Source organism: Ylistrum balloti, unplaced genomic scaffold (genome assembly GCF_031769215.1).
Source record: "Ylistrum balloti isolate Yb309-2 unplaced genomic scaffold, AGI_CSIRO_Ybal_v1 Utg370504, whole genome shotgun sequence".
Classification (NCBI taxonomy): domain Eukaryota; kingdom Metazoa; phylum Mollusca; class Bivalvia; order Pectinida; family Pectinidae; genus Ylistrum; species Ylistrum balloti.
In genome coordinates this window covers 338,265-354,863 of record NW_026782326.1, presented here as the reverse complement: position 1 = coordinate 354,863, position 16,599 = coordinate 338,265, and the positions used below count along the sequence as shown (strand labels likewise).

Sequence of the window (16,599 nt, the reverse complement as noted above, 5' to 3'; positions counted from 1 at the left end):
ACCACTCACTGTACAGATCTGGAAATGTCAATGTTTCAAACTTCTCATTAAGTGATTCAATTAGTAGCGGAATTCGTTATTGTGGTCAAAATTACCCCGTTTATTGTAACGAAGTATCTGTAAAATGTTGATATATAATGACGGTTTCTATACACAAGCGGGAAATTGTGGAAGGTGATCTAAAAAGAAAAGAAGAAAAAAAACAGTATTCTAAATCCATATAGAGCGAAACAATGTAGAACAGACGAATTGCACAATAGCGTTATTTGGTATACCTTTCTGAGGTTAGACAAAAGAAGGCCACATGTTTGTTTCCACTTTGAACGGTGAACACATTGGTGAAATGAAATCGAACAAGGATATTGATTTTAATCTCGTGTTAAACACACAGGAAACTTTTTTATTAAAAAAAAACATGTTCACAGAACGGACTATATGATAAGCACTGTCAATGAGGTGTACTGTTTCTAACCAAGGTATTGACGCCTGCGATAAGACGGCTGATTTTCCCATGTATTTCCACAGATTTTTCACTGGATAAATGTGCTTTTGTTTTCCACAACTACAGTCCTGAGTATACTCGGGCAGGTGTTGCGCTTAGATCTAGTAAATGGTTGCTAAATCCCGTTCCGGTTCGCAAACCGTCTTCGGATTTTTAAACATTTACAAAACCTGGGTTACCCTTGCGCAGATAATACCGGATACAGTTACCCAGTGTTAATAAAAAAATCTGTCCCGGTACAACGCACCCGACAGCTTAAAGCCATTGATAAATGAATAGCTAGCAGTCTAAAAAGCATAAACTGTTAAACAACAGGAAAACTGACAATGAGTTTTAGCGAATGTTTTAAACATTATAGCTCCAGATAAGAGCTCAAATAATCGCCATTTTGTTACCTTTATAGCCGTTGAATCGTTCCGTTTTACCGAGCGAGTAAACACACAGATGACAATCACTGACGGAGGCCGCCATGATGGATTCAGTGAATCAGGCGTAAGAAGAAAAAAATCGACACAAGCCCAAAGATTGATTATAAACAATGAAAATAATGAAACAGCACATGCATTTGTCATCGACTCTGGAGGAAAAACAAGTGATGTCAATTAAATATACCTTTTAAACTGGCGACTACTGTGTTATAGACGAAGATTGGATAGTAAACTGTGATCATATCTACACAACGAAGTAATTACATGTCCTAATACTTATCAATTAGTGGGGGTATGATGTAACACGTTGACGCCCGGAACCAGCATCATAGATACGCTAGTCACTTGTTGTTCGTGGACGGTACCGTGTGTTCCTAGCAGTACTTAGATAATGTATTAATTGTACCATCTACACATTTCTATAATTGCCACGTGAGATAGAGTATCACCGATATATTTGAGGCTTTACATTAACCATGTGGTACCACAGGGCTCTACCCTATGTAAACCAAGCAGTATTTTAAGAATCTGATTCTAAAAATCCAAACAAATTAGACAAGATTGGCCTGCCGTGTGCATAACGTGGTGGCTTGTCTCGTATAAACAAGCTGGTATTTTCGGTAACATATTGACGATATAAACTTAAAACAGTTCAGTGCGTTTTTATTCGGTTTAGAACATAATCACGGCGCGTTTGATTCAGACAGTGATCTTTGCTAGCCAACAGGTGTTTGGTCTTACATAGCCTATCAACAGGTTCTGTCGGGGTAACAACCCCCTTCCCCTTCCCCCCTCCCCCGATCCCGCGTATCATAAAAAAACACGGAATTCAACATCAAATTTGTCTATACGGTTCCGCACATAGTTCGACACACTGTGCGTTTTACTAAGAGTTATATTTTTTATTCAGCTCCCGTGAAAATTCTCCACTTTGACAACAATGTAACGTTTTCTGTGAATATTTCTCTTTATCGCCTAACGAGACATCCTAGACATAATTTTGGAAGAAGCAAATGATTTAAATTGCTACCTTCTCAAGAACCATGTTTACGAATTATTTCCCTAACACACCAAACAATTGTTAGGTAATTGTTTACAATGCAACCTACAGAGTTTCGATTCTAACGTGAAATCTGCTTTCAGTGAGTGGCGGACATGTTGTAGTGGATGACCTAGTCTAACCTGACGACCGAGTGAACTATATACTCCGGCTCTGATTGGTCAGTTGAGGTTAGTGATAGGTTGCTAAAATAAAACCGGTGCCTGCGACTAAGTTACACGTGTTCCTCACAACAACGACATCATAAAAATGATACCACGAAAATAGTCTCAATAAATGATCTGCTGAACTGCACATGCCGAAGCGGAACATCTTGATGACACAATTCTTCGCGCATCGAAGACTGCAGGAGCCTTGTATCGATGAAGAATGATAAATGAAAAAAGACCCCACATTAACTCATAGGAAACAAATCAATAATTTTAACGGTCTGTTATTCCTACAATCAATGGATATAATAGTAATAAACACTGAACTGTCCTTATGACTTCTGACAATTCAAAGGTGTTTAAGAATGTGCCAAAGTATCAGATCAGATAGATGACTCATTGTAAGAGTACCTCCCTCCCATTTACTAATTTTTTACAAGTAAGTGGATGAAGTTTCAACCTAAAGGTGATGTTGAGAATGGGTGGCTAAATTAGTGTTCTTTAGAAAAAGGGCGAGATAACGAGTTACACGAAACACGAGGAACCGTGAGCATGGGGAAAAGTTACTCTTCTCGTCAAATAATCAGCAAGCTTCATTAAACATTCTGATTGGACGCTTAGATGTGGTACTAGATAAGATTGCGGATTGATAAAAGTTTACAGAATAGTGATTTGTCCCGATCAGGTGTGTCACGCTACAGCCGTCAGCAAATTGATACGCCTAAAGTACTGAGGGACGGGGAGGGGAGAGGGAACATAACACTTATTATATTGGTAATGAAGTGAATTCCAATCAAGGAATGATTTAAATAAGATCAACTCAGCATCCATCTAACTGCAAACCAATGTTAAAGTTATCTTGCTTATTTGATTTTTTTGGCGTTTTTTCATTCAATAACTCCTGAGGAAATGATGTGTCGGTAGGAGGTTCGAGCGTTCCTTTTGGTTCCTCGGGTCTGAACAGTGTGATAACATCGGTCATGATAACGATAGAAGTAACGTTGTGCTATCTAGGGAGAGTTTCATTACCTCCAGCTATTCTGTGTAAACCAAATCCTTCCTCTGTTCGTTTAACAATAATACAGCTATATTTAAACTAGATTAACGCGATAACATTAATTTCTCTTTTAACAGATTTCCACGGCAAAAAATATGAAATTGTCCGTCCGAAAATATCAATCAATGACTTGTAAATGAAATCAGTTTAGGAAACTAAACACGCGAACTCTTTTTACACAAATTGCAGTGGAAAGTGTTTGAAATTGACCAAAAGGGGGAAAAGCTTAAACGCTTTGTGGTTAAATTCAATTTCTTAAATGAGGAGATAAAAAAACATCCGTTCCCGTTATAAACCCCTTCCCATTCTGAAACATGTATCTAATTTTGTGAAATAAATCGTTTATTGAAAGTGGTACCGTCATGTGTTGGTTCCACATAGGTTTGTCACAAAGTGACTGACGTCATATTAACCCCCATCAACCAGCACTCTACAGACAGAAATATGATTTCCATTTTGGGGGATATGTCGAGCTGTTGACACGATGATAGGTTCGCGTACCGCAGTACGACCTCTGCTGATTTTGATTCATAATAAAATGTCTGAAATCACGGGAAGATAAAATACATAAAGAGGTTTAAACCATTCCGGACCAGACCCACTTTGTACATTCGATGTCAACACATACATCAAACACATACATTAACAGTGTTATCTCTTAACACCTCTGAGTATTTCAACAATGTCAATTAGAACTATTACCCTGTACTGTGATGGCAACGAGATAGGTCTGAATCGTGAAGGATAAGACAGCGTGTACAAGGCCCAAGTTTAGCCCCAATCCTGTCCCTATCTCATCTGGCAGACACCCATATACCCATACAGCTCACTGAGATTCACTCCAGATATGTTTCCGGAATAATTGACTCCCGTTCTTAGTAATCATCCGTTTCCGGCATTTAGAATACCAGAATTGGCACCGCGTTAAATAGGTCTGATTTTAAATTAAAATAAAAGATCGTTCTCTACATATCCGTATCTGTTTTTATTTTTAGAAACAAAGCTATATATCGGTAAATATATCCCTTTAAGATTATGTCGCAATTGTAACCAATCTGGAACAGTACATGTTTACACACCAATGTTCAATTTCATTAATATTCGTCTTATTGACGCCATTCATCCACGAAGTAACCTCTAGTTGTAAGTCTTACAAACAATAACTTTGTTACAAACGATGTAGGTATTAAATTAACCCAAACACTTTAATTTGTCTGCATTCAATCAAAATAGAAATCACTTGAGCCCGTGAAGGTAGGGGCTACTAGGGAAAGACAACTGTTTCAAACGTGTCAGCAGATGTAGAGACATGCGCCGCTGATTGTTCCGGTAATTATCGGGGATGTTCTTAGTCCGTCAGATTCTAGAGACAAGACAGACGTGGAGTAAACGATGTGTGTTATTTGCCATAAAAACTGAGTTAGTAGAAAGTGTGTGTATCGTATTGCACACTGGGGGTGTAGCATCCATGAAATTTATCAGGGCGTACTGACCTCCGGTCAAGACACACACGTTCTATTATTTACCGATATACATGGGCACGGAACGCAGCGATAAATTAGTTTGTCAATGGTTTATTACATCGATAACTCATGTATTTATATACTCTATCTTGTATCTATCTTACAGAAATTGCGAATCAAGCTTATATTTATCAATCTTGTTGACCCAGAAGAGGTCTTGCTATGGGAGGAAACCGGAGTACCCGGAGAAAAAAAAGCCCAAGTGGTTGGTTAGGTGACCCTATACCTTTTCACGGAGAATTGAACCCCGGACATCACGGTAAAAGGCGTTACAACTCCGTAAACCGGCCACCAAACACATATAGAAAACAACTTAATTCCGGATATTTTCTGTGTAAATAGCTGTCAGTAGGAAGGCAACGCAATTTACTTTTTTAGCAAATACACAAACCATCAACACTGTCACGTGTTACAGTTCATGATGACCAGCAGAAAGTAAAATATGTATCCTTGTCTCTCACGATAAAATAAATTGATAGTAAGAACACTCGAGTAAAGGAGTCGAACTTAAGTGAGAACATCATCCTCACTTAAACTGACTGTGTGTATCCATCTGTAAGTGAGTAACATTGGCAACTAGGACATACACCAGACCAAGCGTATCTGTAACCCCCGCGGTGTCAGCAAAACCTTACACTTCCCAGGATGCTCGTTATCCAAACACTGACCGCAATAGACTTCTGTTTATCCGTGCACCCTAATCCCCCTTGTGACGTATGGGTCCTGTGGGATTATTGAAAGGCAGCGGGCGTTGGCATCGCTCTTGTTCTGACACCAAGTTCATCAGTAACACCAGCGATCCGTGAGGGATAATTATGCTAATACATAGTAATTACAAGGGTTAATTGCTTACAGAAAACACGAACCTAATGTTTGTGGGTGGCGTACAGGCCAATGATAAAACCCATTACATAACGCTGGTAAGTACAGTCAGCAGCTGTAGCAGACTATATACCTCTGTCGGCATTTCTAGTTTTGTCGTTCCGTAAAATATCACAAATATGTAGAAAAATAAAAGATTATACTTACGTCTGGGGTAAACAATGGGTGCTGGGCCATCTTGTGATGGAACGTCCGGTTGATGAGCCGCGTGCATAGTAGGGGATGTCGTTGTAGTTGTAGTAGTCTGGTCCACAATGGCATTACTTATAGAACTGGAAGGAATAACTCTCAAATTTTCCACAACTTTAGTTAAGTTTCTGACAATCGCTTCGACAGCGCTCAGACCCTCACTCATATTACCCATAGTGTCACTCTGTGTCTGCATGTGTTCCTTCACCTGCCTTAGCGCCAGACTTTCCCGTCGTAACACCTCTTCTGTTTCCTGAACGTCACGAAACAGTCGACTCATTTTTGAGTTCATTTCTTGTAAACTTACTGTGCTATTAATATTTAAGTCATTTATAATAGGTAAACGTTCTACGAATTTCTCCTCTAATGTTTTAATTTTGGAATCTATGACGTCATTGATATCTTTTAATAACTTTTTACATCTGCACGGTCTGATCTTCCTTTTTCGGTGACGGGGTACTGGTACCGTTGAGTACATCGTCACAAACACAGACAGGCACAGCATCCCTTGTAACACTCGCCGTAAATCCATACTGAATATAGTGTTATCCTCTCCTGCTAAAAGCTTTTATCGTCTATTTGGCTCTTTTTCTGTTCTATATGCCACACCTCGCTCCATCACAAAACATCTTTCTTCTGGCGGTCCTCCGCATGGTAAATAATATTTACCTGGAAAATATAAAAACAGTAGTGAAATATAATACTAAATGTAACTAGACCCATCAGACCGTGGGCGATGTAGGGACCCCGTCGAATGTCCATAAGGTCGAGTCGGGTGTCGTGACTCACAGTGACGTCACAGGAAAATAACTGAACCTGTTGGTTATAATGTAAGTAAACAAAACTATTAAATACGCTATATATCCCACTGAAGATCCATTGTAACAGAGATCTTTGATGTCTAGAAACACGCTGATCATCTTGTTATGTGATCGGAGAAGAGTATTATAAGTAACAATCGAACGCACCCGCCCTGATAGCGACCCAGGATACGGCTGATCCTTGCGGAACCTGAGTAAATCGACGTTATCATCACACCTTATTGTTGTTACTTAGACCTGGATCAACATAAATGGCGTCATATGATTCGCAAATGTTCCGGTCATTATGTCCGTCTTTTGTTCAGGGGTTTATAATTTAAGACAGACAAATCACACACAGGGCGAGTTCGAGTGGCTATATGTGGCTACACGAAGAAAACAACATGACGTAAGTTAAGACTAGTGGAAAAAATAGCCGTAATAGAGCATATTTACATCTCGTACTTGACACCAAAATATCACAATGCCTTCGTGTATACAGCTCTTAAATCTATACTTACACGCTCACTGGGGTTACGTCACAATAACACAGTCAAAGTGGTCTGGAATTTGCGAGAAAGAGAAAAAAATATATACGTATCTCTGATGATTAATACAAAATCTTTTAAAAATGAAATATTTGACATTTGGATTTTTAACTTGAATGGGATTGTCTTCTAAGTCACTGACGTTTGATGGATTCGATTTTTTCAGTGAGTGAAGAAATGTACTATTACGTGTGGATAGATGAATGAATGGATGACATTGTTTTGGGTGAGCAATTAAATAGCAATGCTGCCTCACCTGGAGTTTACTTACCTGTTAATTAGTCATTTTAAATGCTACTACATACAACTACTACATACTTAATCAATGGCATGCTCAGACACAACACCCCTGGATATGACTAATTAAAAACTGTCGTATATCAAAGGCTACACTTTACGACTCACGTGGAGCCTGGTAGTATAGAGACGTCAGAATCAAATACGAAAGGTTTAGTTGTGTTGTTTCAGTCCACGAATTCGCTATTTTTTAGACAATTTTTATTATACTGAAGTATTACAGTTGATAGTGTTTGACCAATCGAATGTTTTACTACATAACATATCAAATATAATGTGCACAAAGCCGCCCATTTTTGCGTAACAGTTGTACATATTTGAAATAAAAGTGTTCATTTCGAGTCTTCGGTGCACTCAGTTCTACTATTGCGTACATCTTGTAACATTATCAGGTTTTCATGGGAACCATAGTTCATCAAAGAACACCCTCATTCCAGGGACTCCCTACCCCAACAAAACTCGTTCAGTATATTAGGTGTATGAGCAGCTAAAGGGGGCTTTATTCTCACAAAAAAATAATTCCTGCAATCTCCTATCTGACACAAAGTTCCCTGTCGACCATTAAAGTTACAATATAAGACTACTATCTGCAGTTTTCTGTTTCAATGCTGTGTACACTGTTTGCACATCCTATCTGTACCAGTTCTGAAACCCTGAATTACTTTGTTTTTAGGTATATGATATACCTATCTAATCACATTGCACAGACCTAGGATTCCACATTACAACAGCTACAATCTTGTTCAAAGGAAAACAGTTCTTCGCCGCCATGTTAGTATCAGTTTTATTTATATCTTTTCAAAAACATTTCCTACATTAAGACGATATCATAATGTCGATCGGTTAGTAAACGTCGTAAGTGCTGTGACAAGAGACACCATTAATATGGAGACATGAGACACCATTAATACTGCGACACTTGACACCATTAATACTACGGCACTAAAAACAATTAATACCGCGACACGAGACACCATTAATACTGCGACACGAGACACCATTAATACTGCGACACGAGACACCATTAATACTACGACACGAGACACCATTAGTATTGCGACACGAGACACAATTAATACCGCGACACAAGAAACCATTAGAACTACGACACGAGACACCATTAGAACCACGACACGAGACACCATCAGAACTACGACATGAGACATCATTAGAACTACGACACGAGACACCATTAGAACTACGACATGAGACACCATTAGCACTAAAACACGAGATACCATGAGTACTACTATACGACACAGAAACGGCAGCTTCGGGGTCCCGTACTTTTAGACTCATTAGCCTCTGAAGTGGAGAAGGTATAAAGTGCGTTATGGAGACTCGGAAACAAGTGGTGAGGTCCAGTTACACAGGAGTTATAGGCTGTACAGACGGGTCCCATGGATGTGTGGCACTCGTGATGTCAATAGGCTCCCCGCCGTGACACAGAGTGTGACAAGGCCGATGGGGCTGTACTATCATAAACTGTGGTCATTGGTTTCATCAAACACTTTTAGATATAAGAACCTAAACGACCAATAACGTTTCCTTGATTTAGAATTAAACATCTGTCGAAACAATAACTGTGGGAGTACAAAACGAAGAAGCACAGATGCACGGTGAGCGTGCATGGCCAGTGCGTGTGTCACTACTGCTTCGTTCCCACAGCTCTTCACCGCCAACATAAGGTGGTCAGTCATCAGCACGTGCCAAGTGATCCGTACATCATTACCTCTACCACACACACTGTATACGTCGGACATGCAAGTACCAACTGGTCAAGACATGAACGCTCTGCATGATGTCCAGTTGTCAGACGTGCACGCGCAGTGCACTACCAGTGTCAAGTCTTGGCACGAAACAACAAGAATTTGGTGAAACACGACACAAGGCCGGACACAACATGATTATAAGCGACATATCTTAGTTGTAAGTAAGCAGAACGTGCACGCCTAAATTTTAAACACGTGGCCTGACCCAGGGGAACATCGTACAAGCAACCCCGGAGACGTGGTCGGGGCATTAATATACGGGTTCACTTTCATGTCTGCCAGGTACCCAGGTGACGAAGCTAAATCGCTGTAAGCTAAAATAAAAATAATATGTAACTACGTGAAGTGGGTCTATATGGAGCAAACAATTCAATTTGCGGTTTAGATGAAATGTTCTCGGAGGTAAGCACATCCGTGAACGTTAGAAATACATACGTAATACGAATTTTATCCGGTTGCCGGACCGGCGGTCGTTTTTTTTCGTCAGCTGTTTAGTCGGTGCTACCAATCTCCTGCCATTAATCGACTGGTTCAAGAAGTGCCAGATTTGGTACAGTGTGCCGACTTTTCGTAGGTTTAAACCGTCCGACTAGAATGGTCCCGCTTCCACACCATCTAAAGATGTGTTTATACCATCAGTGTGCAAATTATTTAAACTGTTGTGTATGAATCATACACACAATGAAATGATGAGCCACCTTCCTCAACAGCCTCCGAGCGTATATATTCCGTACGTATGGAAAACCCATTAGGAAAAATAGTAAACGCGATTGGTGTGAATCATAGGGATAGATCAAAACAGAAGCGGCCTGTAAACAAACGATGACTAAACCAATCGGAGAAATTAAAACCTAATTCATTAGTGTTTATATATAGGTCTACTGGGGTTTGATTTGTAATCAATAGAAAGTCTACCAGCCGCTGCGCTAACCTCGCTCACACGCTGGGTGAGACGAGCATTTCAAATTGTCTCTGTTCTTTCTGGCGCTTGTAAAAAGTTGCTGCTAGTCGCATATTTATCAGTTATGTAACGAAGTTCTTTTTTTGTTAAAACATCACCTTAATGGGAAATATGCTTGTTTGGGGTATACTTTTATTGGCGAGAGGAAAGTTCTAAATTACGAGACGAGCGCCGGACACGATAATCCGACACGGTATTGTGTTATTACACGTGTCAAGAGATGAGTGCGCCCTGACGCCTATGGTTTATGTGTCGAGTGGGGTCAGGATTTATGACAATTGGTTAAATGTCTGGGAGGCATCAAATACACAAATTACCGTAATAAATTGGCAAAGTCATGTAGACTTCAGTTAGTCTCATATTACAGTTATATAACTGGTGAACAACACAGAATTTGACGCATTAATACATATAGGTAGGGCACCTTTCGTATCACAGCTCCACAATTTGTCAGTGTAGACAAAGCGGGAAAAATAACAACACTTTGAAACCTGTGTGTTTTGGTTATGGTAAAAAATATTCTATTCGCACATAAGAGAGCCGTTGAAATACTTTTGTACATCGTTATAGTGTAACTACACAACATATACCGTATTATATCTAAAACATATACCGTATTATATCTATAACGTACCGTATTATATTTATAACATATATCGTATTATATCTATAACATATAACTATTATATCTATAACATACCGTATTATATCTATAACACGTACCATATTATATCTATAACATATAACTATTATATCTATAACATACCGTATTATATCTATAACATGTACCGTATTATATTAATAACATGTACCGTATTATATCTATAACATGTACCGTATTATATCTATAACACGTACCGTATTATATCTATAACATATACCGTATTATATCTATAACATACCGTATTATATCTATAACATATACCGTATTATATCTATAACATGTACCGTATTATATTTATAACATTTACCGTATTATATCTATAACATGTGCCGTGTTATATCTATAACATATAACTATTATATCTAAAGAATTAGACAACTATCTAGTAGACGTACTCAGTAAAATGATGAAAATGACGAGAATTTCAATCTGTCAACAGCCTGCCGTATGCATAATGCACGACAGCAGACAGACTGAAGTGCCTCTGACAGACAAGGCTCAACTTTGCAGACTCGGCAGAATCGATCATACACCAAGACAATTAACATCAGCTACTACTATAACAGTACTGAATATTTCAATGTGACCTTCAGGTTCGTCTCTAATTAACTGTGTAATCAATTGGTTGTCAAAGTCCTCGGCCTCACTAAGTGGGTAATATTAGGAAAGATAAATCTAGATATTGTAACTAACATGACAGTGATCTACAACAGATTCACACACAAGACAAGCTATATCTCTCCTGTAATGGCTTAGCACCATTACAAACTAAATATTTAGTGTAAATATGTAATCGAACAGTCAGCTATATATATATATATATATATAAATGTATATAAAACTTCAATAAAATTTAAAAAAAAAAAAAAAACATCAACGCGGACTTAGAGTGCGAGGTATCAGTGATATGTAAAATTGTAAATGATTACATATTGGACAAGTTTATCTTTTGACTGCTGTCTTAACTTCTGTTTTCCATCAGCAATATGCTTACACAACTATAACATATATTGTCTGATATATATCTCTAAACTATGCTCGGTATCGTTCCGGAATTCTTGTCCGTCTACGATTCCTTATATTAGTGTTGGTCAGGTAAGCGCCAACCTGATAAGAGTGTATATTGCCAGTTCCCTAAGGTTCCGTTAGTTCAAAGGTTGTGTCTGCTGTTGTCACTCAATACACGTGTAATTGATTACAGTTGTTCGTGTATACAACCTGCACGTGTTTGGACTCAAGGTTGTAAAACATAGTTCAGAAATTATTTGCTATATATTGTTATATTTAAAATGATAAACAGAGCGATCCAATCGTCAGTGATGTTCCGCACATGCTTCACTTGTTGGCGATATATTTGTAGGAACCTGTCATAGAATCATATCCAAACAAACTCGTGATAGTGTTACATGTAGGAAGATTTGATAATGATGTTTTAAAGTACAAACAGCGTCCTTGACGCACTGTGCTAGATTCGCTCAATCAAACTAGTCAGAACAACTGTACTTGATACTGATGAAAATTAATGTAGTAACAAGTAGTGATATAGATACAATGTTCATTTAAAATCAAATTGTACAACAGTTACTAGGGAGATCTCTTGATCCTGTCGCCACGAAACTTAGTTCAAAAGTCCTCTACTGATTAAATAACAGTCTACCACGAGAACAAATATCACTTCACACATTTGTAGTGTTCTAGGTTATCCCCGTACTCCACACTTTTGTAGTCTTCCAATTCATCCCCGTACTCCACACTTTTGTACTGTTCCAGGTTATCCCTGTACTCCACACTTTTGTAGTTTTCGAGGTTATCCCCGTACTCCACACTTTTGTAGTGTTCTAGGTTATCCCTGTACTTCACAATATTGTAGTGTTCTAGGTTATTCCCGTACTCCACACTTTTGTAGTGTTCCAGTTTATCCCTGTACACCACACTTTTGTAGTGTTCTAGGTTATCCCTGTACTCCACACTTCTGTAGTGTTCCAGTTTATCCCTGTACACCACACTTTTGTAGTGTTCTAGTTTATCCCTGTACTCCACACTTTTGTAGTGTTCCAGGTTTTCCCTGTACACCACACTTTTGTAGTGTTCAAGGTTATCCCTGTACTCCACACTTTTGTAGCGTTCCAGGTTATCCGTGTATGCGTTCCCGGCTTGACTCGTTTATTCTAAGTTTGACGGTATTACAAGCATTCCGATCATCGCCAATTTCTATGATAAAGCATGCGTCTAGATAGTGAAGGTTCCAACGCCGTATCACCCCAAACATCACTTAATATTGGATAATATCGTGATTTATCACATATGTGAGTGCACTTTCCTCGGAAAGCTGGCACGTTTTCTATGTATGTACCGATTGGGACCTTACATCGTTAGAGTAACGACAGTAGGCGTCCCTAAAGTGCTGATCGGTCCGACTTAACAATAACATTTCTTAATAACACTTTTCTGAAATCTATATGCCATTGTGTGTTATCCGATAGGTTTGGGAAATGTTTCTATATTTATTAAACACGTAGGAAGAACAAAATATATGATATCGACCTAACAGTGAAACTCTGTATTAGCGTCCCTATAACTGTACGAATTTAACTCCACAATATGTACAATAGGGGGGTGTTGAGCCATTATTTTGAGTCATATATATTTTTAAGGGTTTGACATCTGCATGTTTACGCGGACTGTTTGTTGGAAACTTTCAAATAAAAAGCTATATATACTTGTACATGTAACTTCATAACAGATCTCAAAGGAACACGAAAGTTTCAAAGGAAACTTACAAAGCGACGTAAAAAATGACTTTCTTTATATCATTGTTTTCTGTATACAATCTTAAATCGTTGTTTCCCGAACAGGTGGATTATTAAGCTTGCGTGTTACATACCCATATCACGAAACAGATTTATCAAGAGTAACGTTGTAAAATTAAATACATTTTTATTTAAAGTATATACGAGTGAACGTTAATAGAATAAAAAATCGCCATTGTTTACAACTGCTCAATAGATGTTTATCACGAAACCAACAATACATCAAAAATCTAGATTTTAGAAAATGTTTAGTAAATTCAATGTTTTTAAATTAAAGAAATTTACGTTTGATAGAAATGTTCCTACAATAACGTAGGTAGGGGTTCCTAGTGGTCGTGAATGGATATGATGTTCGTCTATAACCTGACAGGATTTTGGGTTTTTTCTCACACTCACGAAATGGTGGCATGTTTTTATTGCTTATTTTTGCTTGTTAAAAATTACGCTAGATATGAAACATTATTCGTCACAATAAGTCACACGCAACCCACTGATTAATGGCAAAGAAGACGATTAATTTGGTCTCAAGAATGTCTTTATAGGTGATGATATATAGCGAACCCGTGACAAAATATACACGTATTATTGATATTAATTATCTCTTGGATCAATGTTGATTAAATAAAGAACAATAAATATTTCACTGAAATTTATTATACTCGCACTGCGTGTTCATGACACGTTCTTGATCCGCTTGGATTAACACTAAGCAAATTCCATCCTAGATTAATAATTATTCGTGGCGTGAAAGTGTAATTTGTAATTAATCGCTTTGTTACTTGATTGTTGTATGCATCGAACATTATGTTAACACAAAGACTGCTGTGCATTTAACACGTTGTGGCAATAAATAACGGCAAGATCTCCAGTCTACAGAACACCGATCTAGGCTCACGAAGTTAGGAATGCGTTCACGTTAATATGACGTAAAATAAATAACACATTTATCTGATAATCCCACATATCTCAGGCAGGTACCGAGCAGATAATCTGCGATAATCCATTGAACTATGTACTTAATCTCTCCTCCTACCCGAGACAGCTTTCTGTGTCGCACCCAAAGTATTCTGTTTCAGAAGTTCCTCCAGGTATCGGATAAATCGGAGCTGTTTTACGTCTTAAAACGTTTGATAAGTTTGAGGTCAGAGACAAGTATCAATTAATTTTTGCAATAATGGAAAATCTAAATTATAATTCTAAGAAAAACGACATTTAAAGCAAAAATATCAAAAAGTTTGTAATTGTAAATAAGAAACTCATTCATGCCATTTTGATTGGTGTTATTGTGTATAAATACCAACACAGATAGTCTATCTTTCTTTACTTACCTTTCTAGTCCATTCTCAGAAACACGATAAACACCGATATTTTGCTACAACCACAAATTGTGTGAGAAAATCCAAGTAATATCCCAGAGAAACTGTATCCACTTAAATAGACCACATCACACGGAAACGACGCACGGACAATATCCTGGTAAACTTTCCGGCGTTCTTATTTTATAAGGAGTGTATGTATTAGCACGGTGCGTTCGACCAGCTATCCCGCCACTACACGCGCTGTAACTGACAGTGCAGAGAGGCTGTGCTGTGTCTATCATGGGCTGACAGTCCATTGGCAGACAAGTCTACTACATACCCCCTCTACTAGAGTTCAAATTACGACCCCTTCCACTTACTCCCTACCAACCCGGACAACGTAGCGTCAGGAGCTAGTCCTTACACTATTTAATTGGAGCAAAAAGAGAAAAATAACTGAAATTTAGCAGAAATTTCGTTAAGAAGTTTGAACGTATGTCGGCCAGCCGTTAAGATTAAAACTTTTACGTGATTTAGTAACTAAAGTTATGCTCGGAAACCTATTATCAAATATCAAATTTTTCATGCAGGTTGATTTTTCATTTGAGTTATCGCTATATATATGTCAATTTCACTGAAACAGTGTATCATTATGAAATGTCCAATTTACTTGAAAATCTTGACTGCAAGTTGATTTTAGAAATAAATCAATGCGATCGACCCGTTACTAATTCACGGTGGTCTGTTTTTTCTCGTTGCAGCATTAAATAGAGGGCTCATGTATTTTTCGCAGTCAAACCAATATGATATGACAATGTTACACATGTATAATTTTCTTTAAATAAATGTTGTTTGTATATTTATTGGTAAATAAATACGGTTTGTATTTAAATGGGAAATAATTTTAATAGTCAATAAATTCGGTGTTCAGTTTAATGAGAAATACATGTGGCTTGAAGTTGTGTCGTTTTTATTTTTTGTTATGTGTCGTTTTAATTGGTAAATTATGGCGATGTGTCATTTTTGCTGAGTGATCACAGGTCGTAATTACTGTGTGAAATTTAACTGTAACTGTAGACTTATAATTTACACCTACATTGTATAACACTTGTATCAGCTGTTCAGATCACTTTAAACTTCCTATTTCTTTGATGAAAATAGAGATTTTAAGTTACCTGATTACGGATATGAATATAAAAAAAATTACCCAGAGAATCTGTGTAGCCTCTATATCTTGTGAAGTAACCGGGGAACAAATAATGATACTATCTAGCCAAAAATCGTGTCGTTTTACGTACGTCATACTTCGATTTGGTTCAAATAAAAAATGATACATATAGTTTTGATAACACATGTTTTCTATGATTCTGACATAGACAGAAATAAGTAAGGTGCTTACCTTGAAAATCGTTCGTAGTGAAATCGGCAGAAAAGTCCACACTATTTACAATACCATGCGGTATATCGTCTCCTTACACCACAACGTGTGTGTGACTGAATCCGGGTAGCATATGTATAAACAAACACATATATACAAGTACCTGTCAGCTAGTTACACCTGTAGATCAATTACATAATAGTTGTCCACACAGCGTCAGGGTTGTGAATGGTCCCGATTCCTGGTATACATATGTGTGCTGGGAATGTACTATCGCTATT

The 16,599-nt window shown here is 37.9% G+C and overlaps 1 protein-coding gene across 1 annotated transcript in view; it reads right to left on the bottom strand.

The window, feature by feature from the left end:
- The window catches only part of LOC132555566 (techylectin-5A-like), a 28,825-nt gene extending 13,657 nt beyond the window's left edge, over positions 1-15,168 (bottom strand). The window contains exons 1-2 of the mRNA XM_060219916.1: positions 14,971-15,168; positions 5,749-6,459 (exon numbers count right to left, since the gene is read on the bottom strand). Coding sequence (XP_060075899.1) covers positions 5,749-6,322 — 574 coding nt within the window. The 5' untranslated portion in view covers positions 6,323-6,459; positions 14,971-15,168. The remainder of the gene's footprint in view (positions 1-5,748; positions 6,460-14,970) is intronic.
- Between the last annotated feature and the right edge of the window lie 1,431 nt (positions 15,169-16,599).